The 20,666-nt window shown below is 38.2% G+C and overlaps 1 protein-coding gene across 1 annotated transcript; it reads left to right on the forward strand.

The window, feature by feature from the left end:
• The first annotated feature begins 1,605 nt into the window (after positions 1-1,605).
• LOC132234415 (ATP-dependent translocase ABCB1-like) lies at positions 1,606-9,100 on the forward strand. Its single transcript, XM_059695399.1, has 2 exons — positions 1,606-1,645; positions 8,213-9,100. The coding sequence occupies exons 1-2, from the start codon at positions 1,606-1,608 to the stop codon at positions 8,704-8,706; spliced, it is 534 nt and encodes a 177-aa protein (XP_059551382.1). The 3' UTR covers positions 8,707-9,100.
• The last annotated feature ends 11,566 nt before the right edge of the window (positions 9,101-20,666 follow it).

Raw genomic sequence — 20,666 nt, forward strand, 5'->3', positions numbered from 1 at the left:
TCTGTTTCAGTTTCACTATAAGCAAAGCAATAGAAGGCTTGTCTCTAAGAAATTGAACATAAGAGTGGGGAAGATGTAGGATTTCTTATGAGGAGGGTGGTACAACAGGGTAAAATCCTCCTAATGTATGCATAGTTAGAAGCTAGCAGTTTGATAACCCTGAGAGCCCTGGTGACCTAGCCAATTAAGAATTACTCAGGTGTATACTAGGAAAGACCTTAGAACAAATATACATGCTTACACAAGCTGTGGGTCTTAAAAATGTGTGGACAACCAAGGCTGATAAGACATAGGAGGAAAGTCATGAAGAAAAAAAATAACTAGATAAATAATCATTCTTTAAAACTTTCAGAGGAAGTGTAGATAATTTAAAAAAAGGAGTTTAAATAAAACTCTACTCAGAGTGCTCAAGAAATAAAAGATACTTAATTTATACAATAAGAATCCAAAATTATCAGAAGGAATAGGTAGAAAATAGGAAACAAGTACTTAAAGGTTATAAATTTGCTCATGAAGAGAACTGGTTAATAAACATTTTTATAAAATCATCTGGAATTTAGACAATAAAAACAAAGATGTGGAAAATATGACCTACATTATTTTAGACCATATTCATATGAGCTATTTATTGATTTTTAATATTCATAGTCATCCCACTAACATACCATGAGGACTTACCTTAGAAATTCACAGGATGTAAATGTTAACATCCTTAACAATGTAAGAAGTAAAAGTAAATAAAACTGTAGCTGCCAAAAAGTGGGTAAGAAATATAAAAGGAAGAATAATTTAAAAGTCACCTTATAAAAATAGCATCATTTGCTGCTTAAAATGATCGGAATAAGAAATCCAGCAATATATTATTTACAGCTACAAAGAATAAACCAGAAGAGAATTAATAATATAAGAATCAAGAATATAGAGAAGAAGGATATGGGCCAAGAAGGCATGAGCTAAATTCTCATCTTTCAAAATAGGGAAGCATTAGATAATATTAAAGTTGATTAAGTGGCATAAACATATTATCTAGAGTTATGAAAGTGGCTGGAAAGATAAGTGGTTGAGAGTATTTGCCCCTGGGGAGTAGCCAATGACATTAGGAGGCACAAGGCAGAAAACTAGCGGTCCTTTTTTAAAAATCATAAATCAATTATGTTATACTAGTGAATATTTTCCCCTGTGCCCATATTATTGTGATTTAAAATAAGTATAGGTAAATACTGTCCATATAGATTATAAAATCCATTAATTTTATAGAAGCTCAGCTTTAAATGCATTCACAGTTTTAGTTCCATGTCAAATTCATTTAGGGTGTGGAATAAGAAAGGGATACTTCAAACAACTTTTAAAGGAACAATGGAAAAAGAGAAATGTCAAAAATCCAGGGGAGAAAAAAATTAAACCCTATTTTTTCAAAACAGAGTAAGAATATTTATGTATTCTGGATCCCTAGAAACACTCAGGAATACATTATTATATGAAATCTTAGGGTATTTCAAAAGGAATACCTGTCAACTCAATATTGGATAAACAACACAGCTGGCAATACTTGAGAAAGCAGAGCCCAGGCAAAGACAGTGTTAAGCAAAGATTTGAGACCTAAGCATGAGACTAGAGCTAGAAGAATATATTATTATGGAGATGGGTATGTGAGCTAGACAATCCTAAATATAACCTCTTAAATTTGTCAGTGCAAAACCCCTTCTACCCTTTTAATACAGTGAGTAAAATGCCTGAGCCCCCTTCCACTTCCCATCTCCAGTCATATCTGATCACCTATTCAGGATCAATTAGGAGGGAACTTCCTTTATCATGATGTTATATCTCTATGTGAAAGTACCTCCATTACAATTATTCCCCATGCTCCCTTTGCTACTTAATTTGAATACAATGGGAGTTATTTACTTAGTTCCTTTTCCAATAGGTCAAATCACTGGGGAGAATGGACATGGAGAGTCATGACCTTCCCCCCTTGTCCTTTGGGATTTGGGTGCTTGCAGAGCATACATGTACAGCTCTGCTTTCTTTACTGGGCTAATGTGCGTCCACCCCACCAGAAAGCCTGTGGCTTTCCACTGCCTGACTGAGGGTAAGTGTTGCCTAATTCTAGAGGATAGAAGGGCCATTGCTGTCAAATACTCAAACCACATTCTCCAGTAGCTCTAGTAGTAACAATGCTTCCCTTTAGGATCAAAATATCAATTACGTGAATACCAAATGGGGGAGAACTGCCTTGGCAGTAAGATATATAAAAAGGCTTTGGGATTTTAGTTGACTGAATATAAGCTAGCAGCTATGGATAAAAGAACATTAATTGTATGGCATCACAAGCACTTTTCTAGAAATCTCACCTATAAAAACAGTGATAGAAACATGTTCATGAAATTGGGGTACAGAACCACAGAACTGCTCACAGTAGAGACAAGTGTTTACCTAACCCCAAAGAAGAATAATTTGTTCTAAAATTACCTCAAATAGAAAAACTCACTTCCTCCGGGTTTTTTCCACTGAATCTTACAGAGCCTGGGGTTCTTTGCTGCTGCCTCCGGGGGCACTACAGAGAGCCAGCAAGAACTCAGGAGGCCATGGTCCCAGGACCTCTCAATCCTCTGTGAGATGAGCCCCACTTTGGACATTAATTGTCAGACTTCATTTTTAAAAAGCCTGTTTACCCTTTTTTATAATAGGTTTACATGATCAGCCTCCTGACTTTTTGCCTAGATTCTCCTTCTGTTTTTCTCTTCCCCACTAATACCACCTCTTGAGTATGAAATGCATTATTTCCTCCCTCCCTCCCTCCCTCCCTTCTTTCCTTCCTTCCTTCCTTCCTTCCTTCCTTCCTTCCTTCCTTCCTTCCTTCCTTCCTTCCTATGAGTCAGGTGGTTTTTCCTGAGCAGGATGCAAGAGTGATTTCTTTCCCGGGTTCTTGTCCAGATGGACTCGAAGAATAAAGCCACAGACAAAATGTGGTAGATGAAAAGGGTGGAAATTTATTGGAAGTAAGTACAGAGTCCTACGTAGAAAGGGGGTCCCAAGGGGGTGACCCATTAAGCTCCTTTTTTCTAAGGTTTATAAAGGCTGCAGTTCTTTGTTTCTCGGTGCTGCTTTCCAATTGATAGAATATCAGCTTCAAAGCCCAAACCCCATGTGGTGCCCCCTCCTTTTCTCCCCCTTCAGTGGCAGAACTCTGTCTCCTGTGAAAACCTGTTTTCCTCTTTCTCCCATTTGTCAGCATTTCTCTATCCTCTGTGAAAGTTTGTTTCCTCTTCCTCCCCATACCCTGCAGCTTTTCCCTATCTTCTGTGAATGGATGTCTTCCTCTCCCCCTATCCTGTGGCACCTTTTTTTTTTTTTTCCTCTCTGTGAAAGTATGCCTTGGCCCTCACCTTTGTAGTCCTCTCCCATGGGCCCTCTTTATTCCTAAAACTCCCTATACCTGCCTATTTTATCCTTAAAAACTCCTTTCACTTCCTTCCCTCCTTCCTTCCTCTCCCCCCTCCCCTCATGTCATCTCCCTCTCTTCAGCTCTCTCAACAAGTGTTCAGTGGGGGGGGGGGGGGGGGGGGGGGAGTGTCCATTGACTGCCTGCAGCTACTCTGTGCTCTTGTTCTTCCTTCGTGGCCTTTCTCTGACTACCACTGTTTTTCAAGTTCCTCCCCTGTGTAACCTGCCAGCCTTCAGCAGCAGTGTCAGCCTGGCCCCTCCCATGGCATACATACAATCTTAGACAAAACAAAAAAACAAAAATACTTATTCAATGCACAGTGAAATAGCTCAATTGAATAATTGCTCAACGGGCATATAAAGTTAGCATTTGCTTCTTCTCCAACTCATTTTGAGCATCCTCTTTTCAAAAAAGTCCAAGGCTACCACGTTGCTATTTTGTTACCAGGTGACCTTTTTCCCAGAGTCCCATACTAAGACTAGGATTAACGTTTTTTTATGTTGTTTTTTTATTCCACTAAATTAGTGCTACTCTGTCTTATTCTTTCGGAGCCATTCTCATTAGCACAGGTAAACTAAATTACTGAGAATATATGTATTTTAACTGCACCCAAATAATATCATTATGTTAAGATCTGCCTTTATCATGTAAATCAAGAAATGAGAGAATTTTCAGGAGTCCTTGGGAAAGAGAGACTTATAGACAAAGAGGTTTGGGAACCTTTCAAATTATCCCAATACAGGAGGTTGCCTAGTTTTTAATGAATCGCCTCTTTCCTTCCCAGAAATAAAAGCCTGAAAACCCTGATAAGACTTGGAGCCAGCTAGGGAAGATGAGCACCATAATGTGCTTATTTCACACATTTTACTAGAAAGCCCCCTTTATACAAGTAGGAAGCCTCTTATTAAAGGAATAAGCAGTAACTTCCAGCATCAAATTGGGTCTAATTTAATCCTTTCGCTACCCTGTCGAGTGGCAAGCCTGAGCTAAATAGCAAGCTTGACTTAATGAAGCTGCTTTCGGAGAGAATGGAATGTCAAGTCTCAAAAGCAATGAAGCTTTGCAACTGATACTTATCCCACAGCAGACACCTCAAGGAACTTTTGAATTGAAGTCCTTTAGGAAAAAAAATTCAGAACTCCGACCTCGCGAGTATACTACTTGCCTTGGATAAAGAAAGAAAAGAATATTTGATCAGCACGCTGTCATCCTTCACTTACAGTCTTTCGGGGGAGGAGGTGAACAGGGAGGGAACAGAGGCGGTAGACTGAGAAAGCCATCCACGGAACAAAGTGAAAGTATGGCTTTAGATCAGTTCTCAGAAATGGAGGCGGCTGCCAGGATGATGGTATCCGGCCCTCGGTGAGCAGAGCCCACAGAGCTCGGGTCCCTTCCTCTCCCTGTGCTGCGACCTTGTGAGTACACAGGCTGCCTGCAAATGCCAGAAGCGGAGTGGCTCCTTCCCTCTTCTAGCTTCAGCCTCAAAAAGCATGAAATACTTTCAGCTGTGATAAATGCGTGTCTGAATGTAGCTTGCCTTACACACAAATCAATTAGGGCAGGTTTAGTGACTCCGGGGACATTTCAGATTTCTGCTGAATAATCAGAAAATATTAATAGCATTGTGAAAGAAAGGTTATGGAATACATGTACTCATGGGGTGTTATATTTTGAGTTGATGTGAGTTAATGGAATGATAGACATAAGGGAATATTTTTAAAAGATGATAGTCCTGAATTATTTTAAATATTTTTTTATTTCTTAGGTAATATTCAACATTTTATTTTTAAGATTGTTTGCAAAAGTATGTCATGTGCCTGTGAATGAAGGAAGCGTAAAAGAAGTGAAATGTGAATGTACTACCCTGGCAGTGTGTTAATTCTTTCAAATTAGGAATGAATTAAAATGTGTACTTAAAATTTATTTTAATCTCTGAAATTAGAGCATGTCAACAATTTCTTGTCCCCAAAACAAAAACATCAATGTATTTTTACAGTTACAGTCTAGACGGTATTGCTCATCCAAATAATATGATAATTACTGTTTATATCCATAAGATAATACATGTGCCATTAGAAATCAATTCTTCTCTCCTACAAGGATATACGGAGGGAGTGAGGGCACAGGAGTGAAGGATGTAGGCACTGCCAAGTCTCAGTGGTGCCTGAAGGATTACTTAAAGGAATCATAGCAAGGATCCCTTAGCCCACATAATTTTTATTAGTGTAAGTTATGTTTTTTTTTTATAAAAAGTAAATGAACAAAAACTCTAATTTATACAATATTTTTGAGCTGGATGAAAAAAATTCAAGATAGGAAGAATTTTCTTTAAAAACTCAGCAAAGTACCACATATGTTTAGTGTTGTGACAATTTCCATCATGAATGACTTAAATCCTTTTGGACAATAATTTATTGATTCACTAAAAAAATATTCAGTACCTGCTATATCCACAGTTCTATGTATTTGGGATACAACAGTGACTAAAAGATAAAGATCCCTGCCCTCAAAGGGACTTAATTTCTAGGAGGGAACAGGCAATACGAAAAATAAATGAATAAGTTACATGGTATGTTAGAAGGTGCTAAATACTACACAAATTCATAGAGCAAGTAAGATCAGTTGTCACTATGGGGAGGCAGTTTGCAATTCTAATATGAACATCACTGTAGGCATAATTTCAAAGGTAACATTTGGGAGTGAATAGAGAGAAATAAAATAGGGAATGAAAAGAAGGGAGAAAAAGCCACAGTTGGAAAAGAAGGGTCTTAGTCAGGAAGAGGAATCCTTCATTTTAATCACAGGTGTGAGGCAGAGTGCGTGATGCAGATGCTATTGGGCGATAGATGTGATGGTGGCAATCAATATGTATTTCTTGTTTGATTGTTTCTCAGTGAAATAGGAAGCAAAGTAATCAGCTCAGAAGAAATATAGGAGAGAAGATCTTAGGAGTTTAAGGAGAGAGGAAAGGCATGCAATATTTGTCTAGGAGGGGACAAATGAATGGCCTAGGGCAGTGGTCGGCAAACCGCTGCTCTTGAGCCACATGTGGCCCTTTGGCCCCTTGAGTGTGGCTCTTCCACAAAATACCACGTGTGGGCGCGCACATACAGGGAACGTTGTGGAGTGAAAGAAGATGTAGTGTCAAGGATTGAGAAAGGTATGTTGAGATGGTTTGGACATATAGAGAGGATGAACGAAAGGAGATAGACGAAACAAGTATACAAGACGAGTATGGATGGGAGAGTTGGAAGGGGTTGACCTCAGCGAACATACCTCAATCAGATTGAGGACATTTTTAGCAAAGGCCAGTTTAGGAGTCCCCTAATTAGCTTAATAACAATGTACCTACCTATATAGTTTAAGTTTTAAAAATTTGGCTCTCAAAAGAAATTTCAATCGTTGTACTGTTGATATTTGGCTCTGTTGACTAATGAGTGAGTTTGCCAACCATTGGCCTAGGGAGATGGATTATGATTGTCAGGCAGCATTAAGGATCCACTGGGTCTCACCACACACATACCAATCATGTGCTTTTCTCCTGCTACTATTCCAACATGTGTATTGTTACAGAATAGATAGGACTATAATTTTGCCAAAGGAGTATAATAAAACAGTGGGTTTATGGTTGAATGCAATGAAGTAGTTAGATAGATTACTATGGAATTTATACTAAGAAGAGAAGAGAGAACATTGAATGATTAAAGAGCAATGAAAAGCTATAGTATCAATGGATCAGAAGTCTGGGTGGAGTCAAAGGATTACCAGGATCAGAATAATAGAGGGAACTACTTTGCAATTTAGGAGGTGGAGGTTAGTGTGGGATGGATAAAATTTAGAGACAGGAGGAATTAGTTATTGGTAATGACAAAGCCCATGATGTGACCATGATGTGCGTAACTTAAGAAGACAAGGACAAAAATAACTGTAGGGGCACTGAAGTCATTAAAAGATTGTTGGGAATATCATATATATGTGCTTCAAAATCACACAGAATTAAAACTGATGCTATATTGAAGAGTGACAATGATCTAGGAATTTAAGGAAATGAGGTAGAATGACTTGGGTTCACCAGAATGCAGCCACAATTGGAGAGAGTGTATGATAAATTTTTATGATAAGAAATTCAATTCTGAGCTGAAACCGGTTTGGCTCAGTGGATAGAGCATCAGCCTGCAGACTGAAAGGTCCCAGGTTTGATTCCGGTCAAGGGCATGTACCTGGGTTGCGGGCACATCCCCAGTGGAGATGTGCAGGAGGCAGCTGATCGATGTTTCTAACTCTCTATCTCTCTCCCTTCCTCTCTGTAAAAAATCAATAAAATATATTTTTTTTTAAAAAAGAAACTCAATTCTGAGAATTTTAGGGAGGAGAGAGGGATTGGTCAGAAAGTGGCAATGGAAAATATGGCACCTATCCTACCTTTGGGACCAGCAGGAGAGGTCTGGAAGTGGAAAACCAGTCACTCCTTGAGTAGACTGCAGGGGGAGAAATCCTCAAGAAATAGCTCTGGACTGTGTACGGTTTCTGACTTGCAATTTAAAAAATTATTTCATACTATAAACTTTATCCTACCTAAGGGGCCATGCATGGTAGACATGAGTTGAGATCCCTAGAGAAAATAATTTCAACTCCACAATTTTCTCTTCATTTTTAAAAATATATATTTTTATTGATTTCAGAGAGGCAGGGAGAGGAAAAAAGAGATAGAAAAATCAATGATGACAGAGAATCATTGATCAGCTGCCTCCTGCACACCCCCTACAGAAGCACACCCCTTCCTGTTTGACTGCAGCATCAGCGAGAACATTGCCTACGGAGACAACAGCTGGATGGTGTCAAAGGAAGAGATTGTGCGGGCCGCCAAGGAGGCCAACATCCACCACTTCATTGAGACGTTGCCTGACAAATATAACATCAGAGTAGGCGACAAAGGAACCCAGCTCTCCGGCGGCCAGAAGCAGCGCATTGCCATCGCACGTGCTCTGGTGAGACAGCCACGCATTTTGCTTCTGGACGAAGCCACATCAGCTCTGGACACAGAGAGTGAAAAGGTTGTCCAAGAAGCCCTGGACAAAGCCAGAGAAGGCCGCACCTGCATTGTGATCGCTCAACGCCTGTCCACCATCCAGAACGCAGACCTGATAGTGGTGTTTCAGAACGGCAAGATCAGGGAGCACGGCACCCATCAGCAGCTGCTTGCACAGAAGGGCATCTACTTCTCCATGGTCAGCGTCCAAGCTGGGGCCAAGCGCTCGTGAACTGTGACCAGATAAGCTGTTAAATATTTTCTAATGTTTGTGTTAAAATATGGCATTTAGTCAAAGTTAAAAAGTGAGCACTTTACTGGAAACACTATGTAGAGCGACCTGTTTCATATTTCCTGACATGAGATCATCCCATCAAGTTCAGAGTCTTGAAAGACTTTATAGTGGAAGGAACCAGAAGAAACATCATCAGATGGAATAAAATGATGTTTTTAATTGCATTAGAAGTTTATATAATAATTCAAAGTAGATTTTGTTAATAAAATGTGTAACTTTCATGTATATTTTCTTATTTGGACTGTAACTGACTGCCTTGCTAAAAGTACTATAGAAGAAGCAATAAGTACTGAATGTTTGCATAAAGCGCCTATAATAAAACTAAACTTTTATAAAAAAAAATTTTAAAAATTGTGGTTTGATATCGTTTTGTTGTGCTGAAAACTAGCATCTGGGTGTAAATTGTGCACAGAGCAGAGGGCTGGCGCTTGGAATCCAGTGTGGTTTTCTGGAAGCCCAAGCACAGGATGAATGAGCGGCAACTCTGCCAACTGCATGTTTACTCGCATCCTCACGTGGCACCGCGGCAGGACCGCTGCACCCCGCAACCCAGGCATGTGTCCTTGACTGGAATCGAACCCAGGACCTTTCAGTCCACAGGCCAACACTCTATCCACTGAGCCAAACAGGCCAGGGCTACAATTTTCTCTTCTTGCTCTCCACATTCTAGTGTTAAGAATTCTTCTATTGCTGACGTAGGAAATCATCTGGTATTAACAGATGATCGCCAGAGAGCCATCACAATCATTAAGAAGACACATCCGGTGCTCCAACCAAAAATCACTGTTCCATGTACAGTACAAACCTTGTCATGCTGTGTTGCATAGAGATGATAGATAGAGATAGAGATAGAGATAGAGATAGAGATAGAGATAGAGATAGAGATAGAGATAGAGATAGAGATAGAGAGAAAAAGATATATATATAGAGAGAGAGAGAGAGAGATAAAAGGCTAATATGCAAAGTGTCTCCTTGGGAGTTCAACCAGGAGAACAGGAGTTCGCTTGCTCACTATGATGTGTGCTGAGCACCAGGGAGTGGCGCGGAACATGGCATGTGACCAGCAGTGGTGGTGGGGCACTGAGGGAGTGAGGGAAGGAGGAGACGGGGAGGCGAGGAGGCAGAGAACCTGATCGGCCCTGATTGCCGGCCAGGCCTAGGGACCCTACCCATGCACATATTTTGTGCAGCAGGCTTCTAGTAGAGATACAAAACTCTCTCAGAGACTACCAATGGAACACATCTTCACTAATTAAAATTAGTCGTCAAATGGCAAAAGTGTCTCAGTAAGTTTATCAGAAATGGGCAAAAATAAAATTCCTCCAGTCTTGTATAGACATTCACAAGATGAATCAGCTTTCCAAGGACAGAGGTTTTAGTTTAATTTTTTTTTCACATGGCAGGTCACAATCAGGCCCTCTCTCCAATTTTTTTCCACAATGAAACCTATTTATTTCAAATCTTATCATTTTATGTTTTATGATACATTTGGCTCTCTCTATATGGGAAGAAAGATTTAAGCATACCTCTTCAGTTTCATCTCCCTAATTGCTTAAATAAATAAAGAAGTAAAGAGTGACAGTTGAGAAATAAGTGCAATATTGATGATGGAGTGGGTTGAATAAAAAGTTGCTATTTTACTTTGAAAACTTACTATTCTTTTTTTCATAACTTCTTTGTGCTCACACAAATCTATTTTCATAACAAAGAAAAGTACACTTGCAATACCTCATAGTAAAATAATAAGATATTGCTACGTATTTCATAGTCTTAAAAGATGACCTTCCAATAACACTATGATAAATAATCCAACTTCACTTTCCTTTTACTGTTCCTAATATCAAGAAAGTAACTCTAGCTTATACAGTAATCAGACAGGTTTGTTTACATTTCTAAAATTCCAAGCAATTCTCTTTAATCAAGTTGTCATTATATATGGATGGATAAGGCAATAATAGGATTTGTTTTAGAAATTCAGCAGAGGATGGCCCCTATTGGCATTTGAATATTTTTTAATTTTTCCCTCTATCTAGACCTTTTGCCATAATTTCAAGAAGCTTTATTATCAGCTTTAAGAAACGTATAAATAAATAAGACCTTAACACTTAAACTCACAGTTCCTTAGTCAAAGCAATCACAATGAGGAGGTAGGGATCATCGAGGATCATCTTTAAAAGATGCCTACCAGCCCTGGACAGTATGGTTCAGTTGGTTGAGTGCTGTCCCATGCACCAAAAGGTCACCTGTTCGATTCCCGGTCAGGGCACATGCCCAGGTTGTGGGCTCTATCCTCAGTGGGGGTGGGGGCTTGCAGGAGAGAGCCCATCGATGTTTCTCTCTCACATTGATGTTTCTCTCTCCCTCCCTCTATATCAAAAAAAATCAATAAAAACATATTTTTTAAAAAAACATGATGCCAACTATATTATATCACCTTAGAAACACATCTGACTACTCAGTTACTATAAAGGTTTATGAAAATAATTAGGAAATTAAGGGTTAATTTCATATTTCCAATTTTTATTGGCCTTCTCCATTAGAGTACTGAAATCACTCATAACTAGATTCACAGTTTTTTATTTGTCATAAAATTACATTTCTAAAATTTTCAACAATATGATACCTTGTCATGTGCTTCTATATATCTTGGAGAGCTTGGTACAAATGATGCATTAAATGCTAGTTGAAAAATATATATATTCTTTTCCAGTGAAAAGCAATCTGCATGATGGAATTCGAATATACTCTCATGAGAGATATTCATGCCTCTGGAAAGAAGGAAAACATATTTCTTTTTTCTATAAAAATGCTATATTTAATTTACTAGTGCAAAGACAAACTGACCTACATTCTCTGTCTTTACAACACGATATATTTTATAGAAAAAAAAATTATGAGACTTCAGCTATAAGTTACTCTTTGTAATTATTTACAAGAACAGAGGATCCAGCAAGAATAACTACTTTCAAAGATTTTAGAATTATTTGGGGATAATAAGGATTTAACCCTTTCACAATTTTTCTTCACTCCAATGAATGTATTTAGAGAAAAGAGAATTTAAATCAATCATTTTTAAATAGCCCACGATTCACAAGTAATGTGTAACCTCTAAGGCTTATATCTTACTAATGTTTAAAAAGATTAATAAGAGTTATCACAGAGATTTCCCCCTAAAATATCAATCTTCTATAAACATAGCTTTAAATATATCTGTAAACTAAAGAAATTAGTCTTAAATTAAAGCTAAAATCCTTTTAATTCTAAATAGTCTAATAACCTACTTTTCTTGTAAAAATCAGATCTGGCAAGTAATAAAAAAAAATCAGATAGATTGCTTCATATGAATCTAGCCTGGACCGTGTAATTGGAATTTGACTGATTAGAGGGGTAAAATCAAGAAAATCCTTTAAAATAGACATATTAAGTTTTCAAAACTTCACCCTATTCATTTCTGACAAGATTTCTACTTGGATTGAATAATCCATTTTAAATTACTTTTATGTTGCTAAAAATTGGACTAGTGCTGTTAAAATCTTAATTCAGATGGATTCATGCAATTTCAAGGATGTTAGAGAGTTATTATAATCTAAAAATATTTAGCAGGAGAAGAAGCTGTGATTAAAAGGAGCAAAATAAAAGCATTACTATTTGTTCCTTTTCTCAAACCCAATGAAAGCAATAAAAGAAAACATATATATATATATATATATATACATATATATATATATATATATATATATATATATATATATATATATATATATATATATGGTGAGGGCTCTACCCTCAGTGGAACACATAATAGCCATCCCTCAAGCTGATATATTTCTCCTAAACTCTAGAGTAGAATTCAGATTTCATTAAATTGTCAGAAAACAATAAAGCTCTTAGAAGAAAAGAGAGGTAAATATCTTTGTAATCCTAGAATGGGTAAAGATTTCTCAAATATACCACAAAAAGACACACAATATAAAGAAAAGTTTGATAAATGAACCACTATAAAATCAAATAGGTCTTTTCATCAAAAATTACATTGGGACTTCCATATCTGTTTAGGTCATAGAAAGTCACAAGAGAAAACTGTCACTACCCAAACAACAAGAACAAGTTGAGTAGCTACAAAACCATATGCCAAACTCGTTGGAGAGCTGAGAATGCAAAGAAACATGCATTTATTAAACTTACTTAAATTTACTAAAGACCGAAGACACAGAAAATATGAGAGATAATCTCCAAACACCTGCACTGAAGACTCGGGAGAAGATATATGTGGGTGAGGAAAGGCAGGAGACCAGAGAGCGACACTATCTGAGACATTATATATCTGTAGAAGCTTGTAAGTAGAGTGTTCAGACTGAGATAAAACCCTCAGGTACTCTGCTTCCAAGCTCTGAAGAGAAAGTCCTTATCCTGTGTTCATATCATTTGAAACCAATGTTGAACAATCTACTTCAAGCAACCAGAAAAACCCAACTCTTCTTAGTTAAAAATGCTATTAACTCTCAACATTAGCATTCTGACAAAAGGGGCATGCTCATTTCTGAGCATAAATATTATTTACTTCAATCTCTACTAATCTTTAGTGTATAATGTATCATTAAGAATAAAAACTATGAGTCATGCAAAGAAACAGAAAAATATAATCAATCAACAAGAGAGAAAATAAATTATAGATTCAAACCCAGTTTTTAATATTATAGTGAAAAATATGTTAAAGAATCTATTGTGAATGTGGACAATACGAAAGACTAAATGGGTAATTTCAGCAGAAAACTGGAAACTATATAATAAAGCCCAAGGGAAATGCCAAAAATAAAAAGTACAATATCATAGATGAGGCATTCTTTCAATAAGCTTATCAGAAGCTTTGCACATCACAGTAAAAAATCAGTTAGTTTACATTTGGACAGCAGAAATTATCCAAACTAAAATACAATCAGCAAAAAAGAATAGGAATAAAATAAACAATATCAGTAGAACAATATCAAATAAACCACCATATGTAGAACTGGAGCTAAAAAGAGAAGAAATTGCAAATAAGGCAAAAGAAATACTTGAAAAAACAATGGCCAAGAATTTTCCAAAATTGATGAAATACATCAAACCACATATCAAAATTCAGTAGAGGATTAAACAGAATAGATAAATTATACCTAGGCCCATCATATTCGAACTGCTGACCGACAAAGATAGAAAGCAATTCTTTTTTATTTTATATTTAGTTTTTTTAAATCCTCACCTGAGAATATGTTTTCATTGATTTTTTAGAGAGAATAAGTCAGAGAGAGAGAGAGAGCAAAAGAGAGATAGAGAGAGAAACATCAATGTGAAAGAGAAACATCAATCTGCTGCCTTCTGTAAGTGCCCCTACTGGGAACTGAACTCACAGCCTAGATATGTGCCATGAATAGAAATTGAACCCACAACCTTTCGGTGTAGAGGACGATGCTCCAACTAACTGAGACATGCAGCTGGAGTGATAAAGAGTAATTCTTGAAACCAATCAGAGAACAGAAGATGTGTTATGTTTTCACATATCATGACACAGGTATAAAAATTACAGTTGAGATCTCAACAAAAACAATTAAGGCCAAAAGAAAACAGCACATTTTCTTTAAATACCAAAAGAAAAAAGTTGTCAACCTAGGCTCTATACTAGTAAATATGTCCTTTCAAAGTAGATAAAAATGGGGGGAAAATCAGAATAATAATTTTTAAAAATTATTGTCATTTAAATAATTAAAATAAGTTTGTATTGATATTCAAAATGGAATTACTCTGTAATGACGTTATTGTATCGGAAAAAATCTTTTAAGTGTTATAGTAAAAAAGCTACAATAACTAATACATTGTGCTAAGGGCATAAAGATAGACATGGAGATCAATGAAATATAACATTGGTCAGCAAACCAGGGACCCTGGGCTGAATCTCACAAGTGCCCTTTTTGTAAATAAATTTTTATTAAAACAGAGCAGTGCCCATTTACATACTACAGCCCCAGTGCACAAAAATTTGTGCACTCGGCGGTGGGGGGGGGGGCGGGCGGGGGGGTGGTCCCTCAGCCCAGCCTGTGCCCTCTCGCATTCTGGGACCTCTCGGGGGATGACCACCTGCTGGCTTAGGCCAGCTTCCTGGGGGATTGGGCCTAAGCTGGCAGGCAGACATCCCTCTGGCAGCCCAGGAGCCCTTGGGAATGTCCACTTGCCAATGGGGAACAGGCCTAAGCTGCAGTCGGACATCCTTAGTGCTGCTGAGGAGGTAGGAGAGGCTCCCACCACCACCACTGTACTGGCAGCCATCAGCCTGGCTTGTGGCTGAGCAGAGCTCCCCCTATGGGATCAACTGACCACCAGGGGGCAGCTCCTGCATTGAGCATCTGCCCCCTGGTGGTCAGTGTGTGTGTCATAGTGACCAGTCATTCCCAGTCATTCTGCTGTTAGGGCCAATTTGCATATTACCCTTTTATTATATAGGATAGAGGCCTGGTTCATGGGGGGGCGGGGGGGGGGGCGGCTGGTTTGCCCTGAAGGGTTTCCCTGATCAGGGTGGAGGTCCCGCTGGGGTGCCTGGCCAGCCTGGGTGAGGGGCTGATGGCTGTTTGCAGGCTGGCCACAGCCCGTTCAGTGTTTGAGTCCCCACTGGGGTGCCTGGCCAACCTGGGTGAAGGGCTGAGAGCCATTTTCAGGCTGGCCACACCCCCTTCAGGGTGGGGGGTCCTGCTACGGTGCCTGGCCAGTGTGGGTGAGGGGCTGTTGGCTGTTTGCAAGCTGTCCAAGCCCCCCAGCGGGGACCCTCACCCCATGAGGGTGTGGCCAGTCTGGGTGAGTGGCTGATGGCTGTTGGCAGGCTGGGCAAGACCCCCAGCAGGGACCCTCACCCCATAAGGGTGTGGCCAGCCTGGGTGAGGGGCTGATGGCTATTTTCAGGCTGGCATGGCCCCAGCCACCCAAGCTCCCAGTGGAGGCTGGCTGGAAGCAGGTATCTGGGATTTATTTATCTTCTGTAATTGAAACTTTGTTGCTTTGATTGGAAGCCTCAGCTGGCCAGGGCAAGTGGGAAGCTTGGCTTCCTCCATCGCTGGGGCAACCAAGCTTCCTGCTTGCTCCAGCTCCGTGACTGCTGGCCGCCATCTTGGTTGGGTTAATTTGCATATAGTCACTCTGATTGCCTGGTGGGCGTGGCTTGGGCATAACGGAGGTGCGGTCAATTTGCATGTTTCTCTTTTATTATATTAGATTATCTATGACTGCTTTCATGTTACAATGGCAGAGTTTAATTGCTGCTACCTGAATGGTCAGAAAAGTAAATTTTTTACTGTCTATCCCTTCACAGAGTAAGTTCTATATTCGCATGTATATAGTCAATTGATTTTTAATAAAGATGCCTGCCAAGGAAATTCGGATTACTTTGTCTCATAAAAGACACAAAAAGCACAAAAAATGAAATATGTAATTGATAAATTAGATTCGATCAGAATTAGAGCCTCTTGCTTTCTAAAATAAACACAGAAGAAAATAAAAAGACAAGCCACAGACTGGGAAAATATATTTGAAAGGTACATATCTGATAAAGGACATGTATCCAGAGAATATAAATAATTCTTACAAATTCAATAATAAAAAGAGAAACAATTCAATTTTAAAAGACAAAAACATTGCCCAGCTGATGTGACTCAGTGGTTGAACGTCAACCTATAAACCAGGAGGTCATGGTTCGATTCCTGGTCAGGATATATGCATGCAGGGTTGCAGGCTTGATCCCCAGTGGGGTGTGTGCAGGAGGGAGTGATTCTCTCTCATCATTGATGTTTCTATCTCTCACTCACTCTCCCTTCCTCTATGAAATAAAGAATATATACTTTTAAAAAGATAAAAATATGTTAAGGTACTTCACCAAAGAGGATAACAAAATATATAAAACACACATGAAAAGATGCTCAACATCATTAGTTATTAGGGAAATTCAAAGTAAAACCAAAATGAAATTCCATGATATCTCCATCTACCCAACAAAATGTCTAAGATTAAAGAGACTCACTATACTAAGTGTTAACAAACATGTGTGATAATTGTAACTTTTATGCATTACTACTGGGAGACAAAATGGCAGCCACTTTAGAAAATCGTTTAGAAATTTCTATTAATGTTGAACATATATTTATCTTAAGACCCAATAATCCTACTCCTGGGTATTCCCTAATGTAAATGAAAATATGACTCTACAGAGTCTTCTACTTGAATATTCCCAGCAGTCTTATCCTCAGTAACATCCTAAATGTCCACCAACAGGTAAAAAGATAAATAAGAGTGGCATAGCCATACCATGGGATACTGTTTGGCAATAACAAAATATTACACTTCTAACACAGATGACAACTTGCATATATCTCAAAACATTATGCTCAGTAGAAAAAGCCAGGCAAAAAGGATTATAAATTGTATGACTCCATTTATATAAAGCTACACGAATCAAACATACAATAGAGAAAGTGAGGGGAACTCAAACAGTTACAAATTTTTAGCTTTAGTTATATAGTTAATAGGTTTGGTAATTAATGCAGGTAGAAAGCTATTGTTCCAGGAACTGAAATGTATGACCGGACCTACCCTGACTCCAGCAGCCTCACAAACAATTTGACCTTGTGCCCCAGGAGGACTGCAAGCCATCACGATGGTATGTGATCCATTGTGCTCCAGGGAGAGAATGGCAGCTGCCCAGGATGCAGGTAAAGAATCACCTGTCAGCAGATGAAAGGATACTAGGGAAATTGCTAGACCGCAGCTTTCATCTGATTAACCTTTTCCCTGAATTTCAAAACCTTTACCTAATACTTTTCTTCTTCTGATAAGAAAGGTTGGGTGTAGCCACTGTGGAAAATAGTATAGAGTTTCCTCAAAAAATTAAAAATAGAACTCCCAGTTGACCCAGTGATTCCACTTCTAGAAATATATCCTAAAAACTCAGAAACACCAGTCAGAAAGAAAATATGCATCTATATGTTCATAGCAGCACAATTTACAATAGCTAAGATTTGGAAACAGCCCAAGTGCCCATCAGCAGATGAGTGGATAAAGAAACTTTGGTACATCTACACAATGGAATACTACGCTACTGTAAAAAAAGAAGAACTCTTACCATTTACAACAGCATGGATGGACCTGGAGAGTATTAAGCTCAGCAAAATAAGCCAGTCTGCAAAAGATAAGTATCACATGATCTCACTGTTATGTGAAATCTAATGAACAAAATATACTGAAGAACAAAATAGATCCATAGACACAGAAGCATGGAGCAGACTATCAAACCTCAGAAGGAAGGAGGAGGGAGGTTGGGTGGGTGGGAAGAGACCAAACAAAGAATTGTATGCATATAAGCATAACCCATGGATACAGACAATAGGGTGGTGAAGGCCTGGGGGGGGGAGGGGCAGGCTAGAAGTCAATGGAGGGAAAAGGGGGACATATGTAATACTTTCAACAGTAAAGACTTTTAAAAATAAAAATAAATAAGTAAAAGGTTGGCTTAAGATTAGATGGAAGATGGTCTTTAGGATACATAACCTGCCATCTTCTCAGATCACTGGCCATTAGAATGAAGCACCCATAAAGATTCAGTCCTGGACTCTACTTATTGGTTCTGGTGGTGACAGGTGGCACCAACACCAACTTTTCAGGTTTCAAAAGCACATCAGTGCTTTCCCAGTGTTGGAGTTGGGTCAATGGAGAAAAGATGGATTGGGATGGGATACAAGGGTACTTTTGTATTTTGGCCTACACAGATGTATGTAAATTTGTTTTAAAATGTTGAAATGTACACCAAAAAATGAGTGTATTTTATTGTAACTATATCTCAAAGATGACTTAAAAAAAACACACAAATAAAAGCAATGAAATAAAGGATGCCTTTTTAAATGAGAACCGATTTTTATTTTTGAAAGCAGAATATAGATCTAGCTAATTGGAGGGGAACTCTCAAACCTTTTCATTTCTATTAGAAATGTTACTACCATGCTGATATTAGCTGTCTTTAATTGAGAGTGCATTCATTGTCAGGCACTTTGCATATCCTATTCTAGGGGAAAAAATTATACATACAGTTAATAACCTCTACCTATTTTACATACAAGAAAACAAAGGTTCCAAGGCATTTTTTCACTAGCTAAAGGGTACCTTGACATTAAATGCTAGAGGAAGGGTTTGATCATTTGAAACAAGGTCTCTAATTTTAAATCATATTCTTTCCACCAAATTGCCTCAGGGTGCCAACATGTCATGAACTAGTAAACTGACAATCGAAACTCCTAGTGAATGTTCAGTTTTTAATACAGTGAAAAAACTTTATTTTGTTGCTTTAGATATTAAACAACTTGCCAATAATTTTTAGTTTACTATTCCCCATCCACTCTTCAATTTGATCTGATTATATCATTGTACTATACCCATAAAGGTAGGAGATGTGTCTAGGGTGTATTCTAAGCAGGCTCCCAATTTTGAAGCTGAATGGTTGGAAAAAAACAGTATTATCAATCTATTAGGACTAATAGCAAAGAATGATTTAATACATGTAAGGGTACATATGTCCCCTATACAAAGTAACCACTTATGTTGATAAACCCTTCCCCATCACTTTAAACAGGAGAAATAATATTTAGCTAACCTTACTCTGAAGCTTGCTATAGATTTTATAATCACTGCTAAATATTTTGCACAAAAATAGAGGGAAAATTATAGCCATCGATTCAAGTAGTTAATTCAGTGTTAATAGAATGTCAGTTTGCATGACTCAATTATAATTTATTAACAATAGAAAATAATTGAACGTTTTCTAGTCAGCTTTTAACAGGCAGTTCCAGGTCTTCATGCTAGTAGTTAAAAGAACTCAAACTGAGTTTTTTTCTCAGCCCAGTGCAAATTCTAAATAGTTGATTTGTGTATTATTCATTTCCAATTCGTTCCTAATTGGGAAGTTCTCTTCAAGTGTTTTTTCTTCTTTTTTCTTTTTCTTCTTTTTTTTAATCCTGAACTGACATAACTTACCTTCTTGGGCTTGAGTATTCTCACTTTCTGCATGCTTTTGTATTTAGGTCAATTTCTATTTTAATTAGTATTTGAGAGTTTCTTCTTTTGGCCTACATTTTTTAGGAAGATTTGACAATGAGACAACGAAGGATACTTTAAGTGAGAATGAAGTGGAATAAGTTACCAGAATTTATGCCAAAGCAAAGCAGAACCTGTTGGTAATTCTGAATGATGTCCCTTTTAATGAGACTGAGAATTGTGCATATCTAAGGCTGCTATTAAATCACTCTCCCAGGGAAGTTTCAATTGTAACACATCTGTGACATACAAGTGGGTGATATATGAGTCTTTCTGCCTCTCTTTCAGGTAAGGAGCCGCGTCTAAGTTCCTAATGATTAGCCATGAGGAAGGATGGCAGTTGGTCCATCTCAATACTTAATTAATTCTGTATTTATCACATTTCTACTAAAATCCAGACACTGTTTAAAATGCTGGGGACACAATGTTAAATAAAATAGAAAAAGTCCTTGCTCTTAAGAACTTACACTCCAGTGGGGAAGTCAGTAATAAACAGACATATAAACAAATACACGTCAATTATGATAAGTGCTGTGAAGAAAACAATAGCATGAAAAATGCAAAGGAGCCCTAACCGGTTTGGCTGAGTGGATAGAGCGTCGGCCTGCGGACTCAAGGGTCCCAGGTTCGATTCCGGTCAAGGGCATGTACCTGGGTTGCGGGCACATCCCCAGTGGGAGGTGTGTAGGAGGCAGCTGATCGATGTTTTTCTCTCATCGATGTTTCTAACTCTCTATCCCCTCTCCCTTCCTCTCTGTAAAAAATCAATAAGAATATATATTTTAAAAAAATAAATAATA

This window comes from Myotis daubentonii, chromosome 5, assembly GCF_963259705.1.
Source record: "Myotis daubentonii chromosome 5, mMyoDau2.1, whole genome shotgun sequence".
NCBI lineage: Eukaryota > Metazoa > Chordata > Mammalia > Chiroptera > Vespertilionidae > Myotis > Myotis daubentonii.

What these genes read in the sequence shown, in the direction of transcription:
- LOC132234415 (XM_059695399.1), top strand. Translation starts at nt 1,606, where the DNA reads ATGAGACTAGAGCTAGAAGAATATATTATTATGGAGATGG. An exon ending in ATATATTATTATGGAGATGG is followed by an intron (nt 1,646 to 8,212) that starts GTATGTGAGCTA and finishes CACCCCCTACAG; the next exon opens with AAGCACACCCCTTCCTGTTT.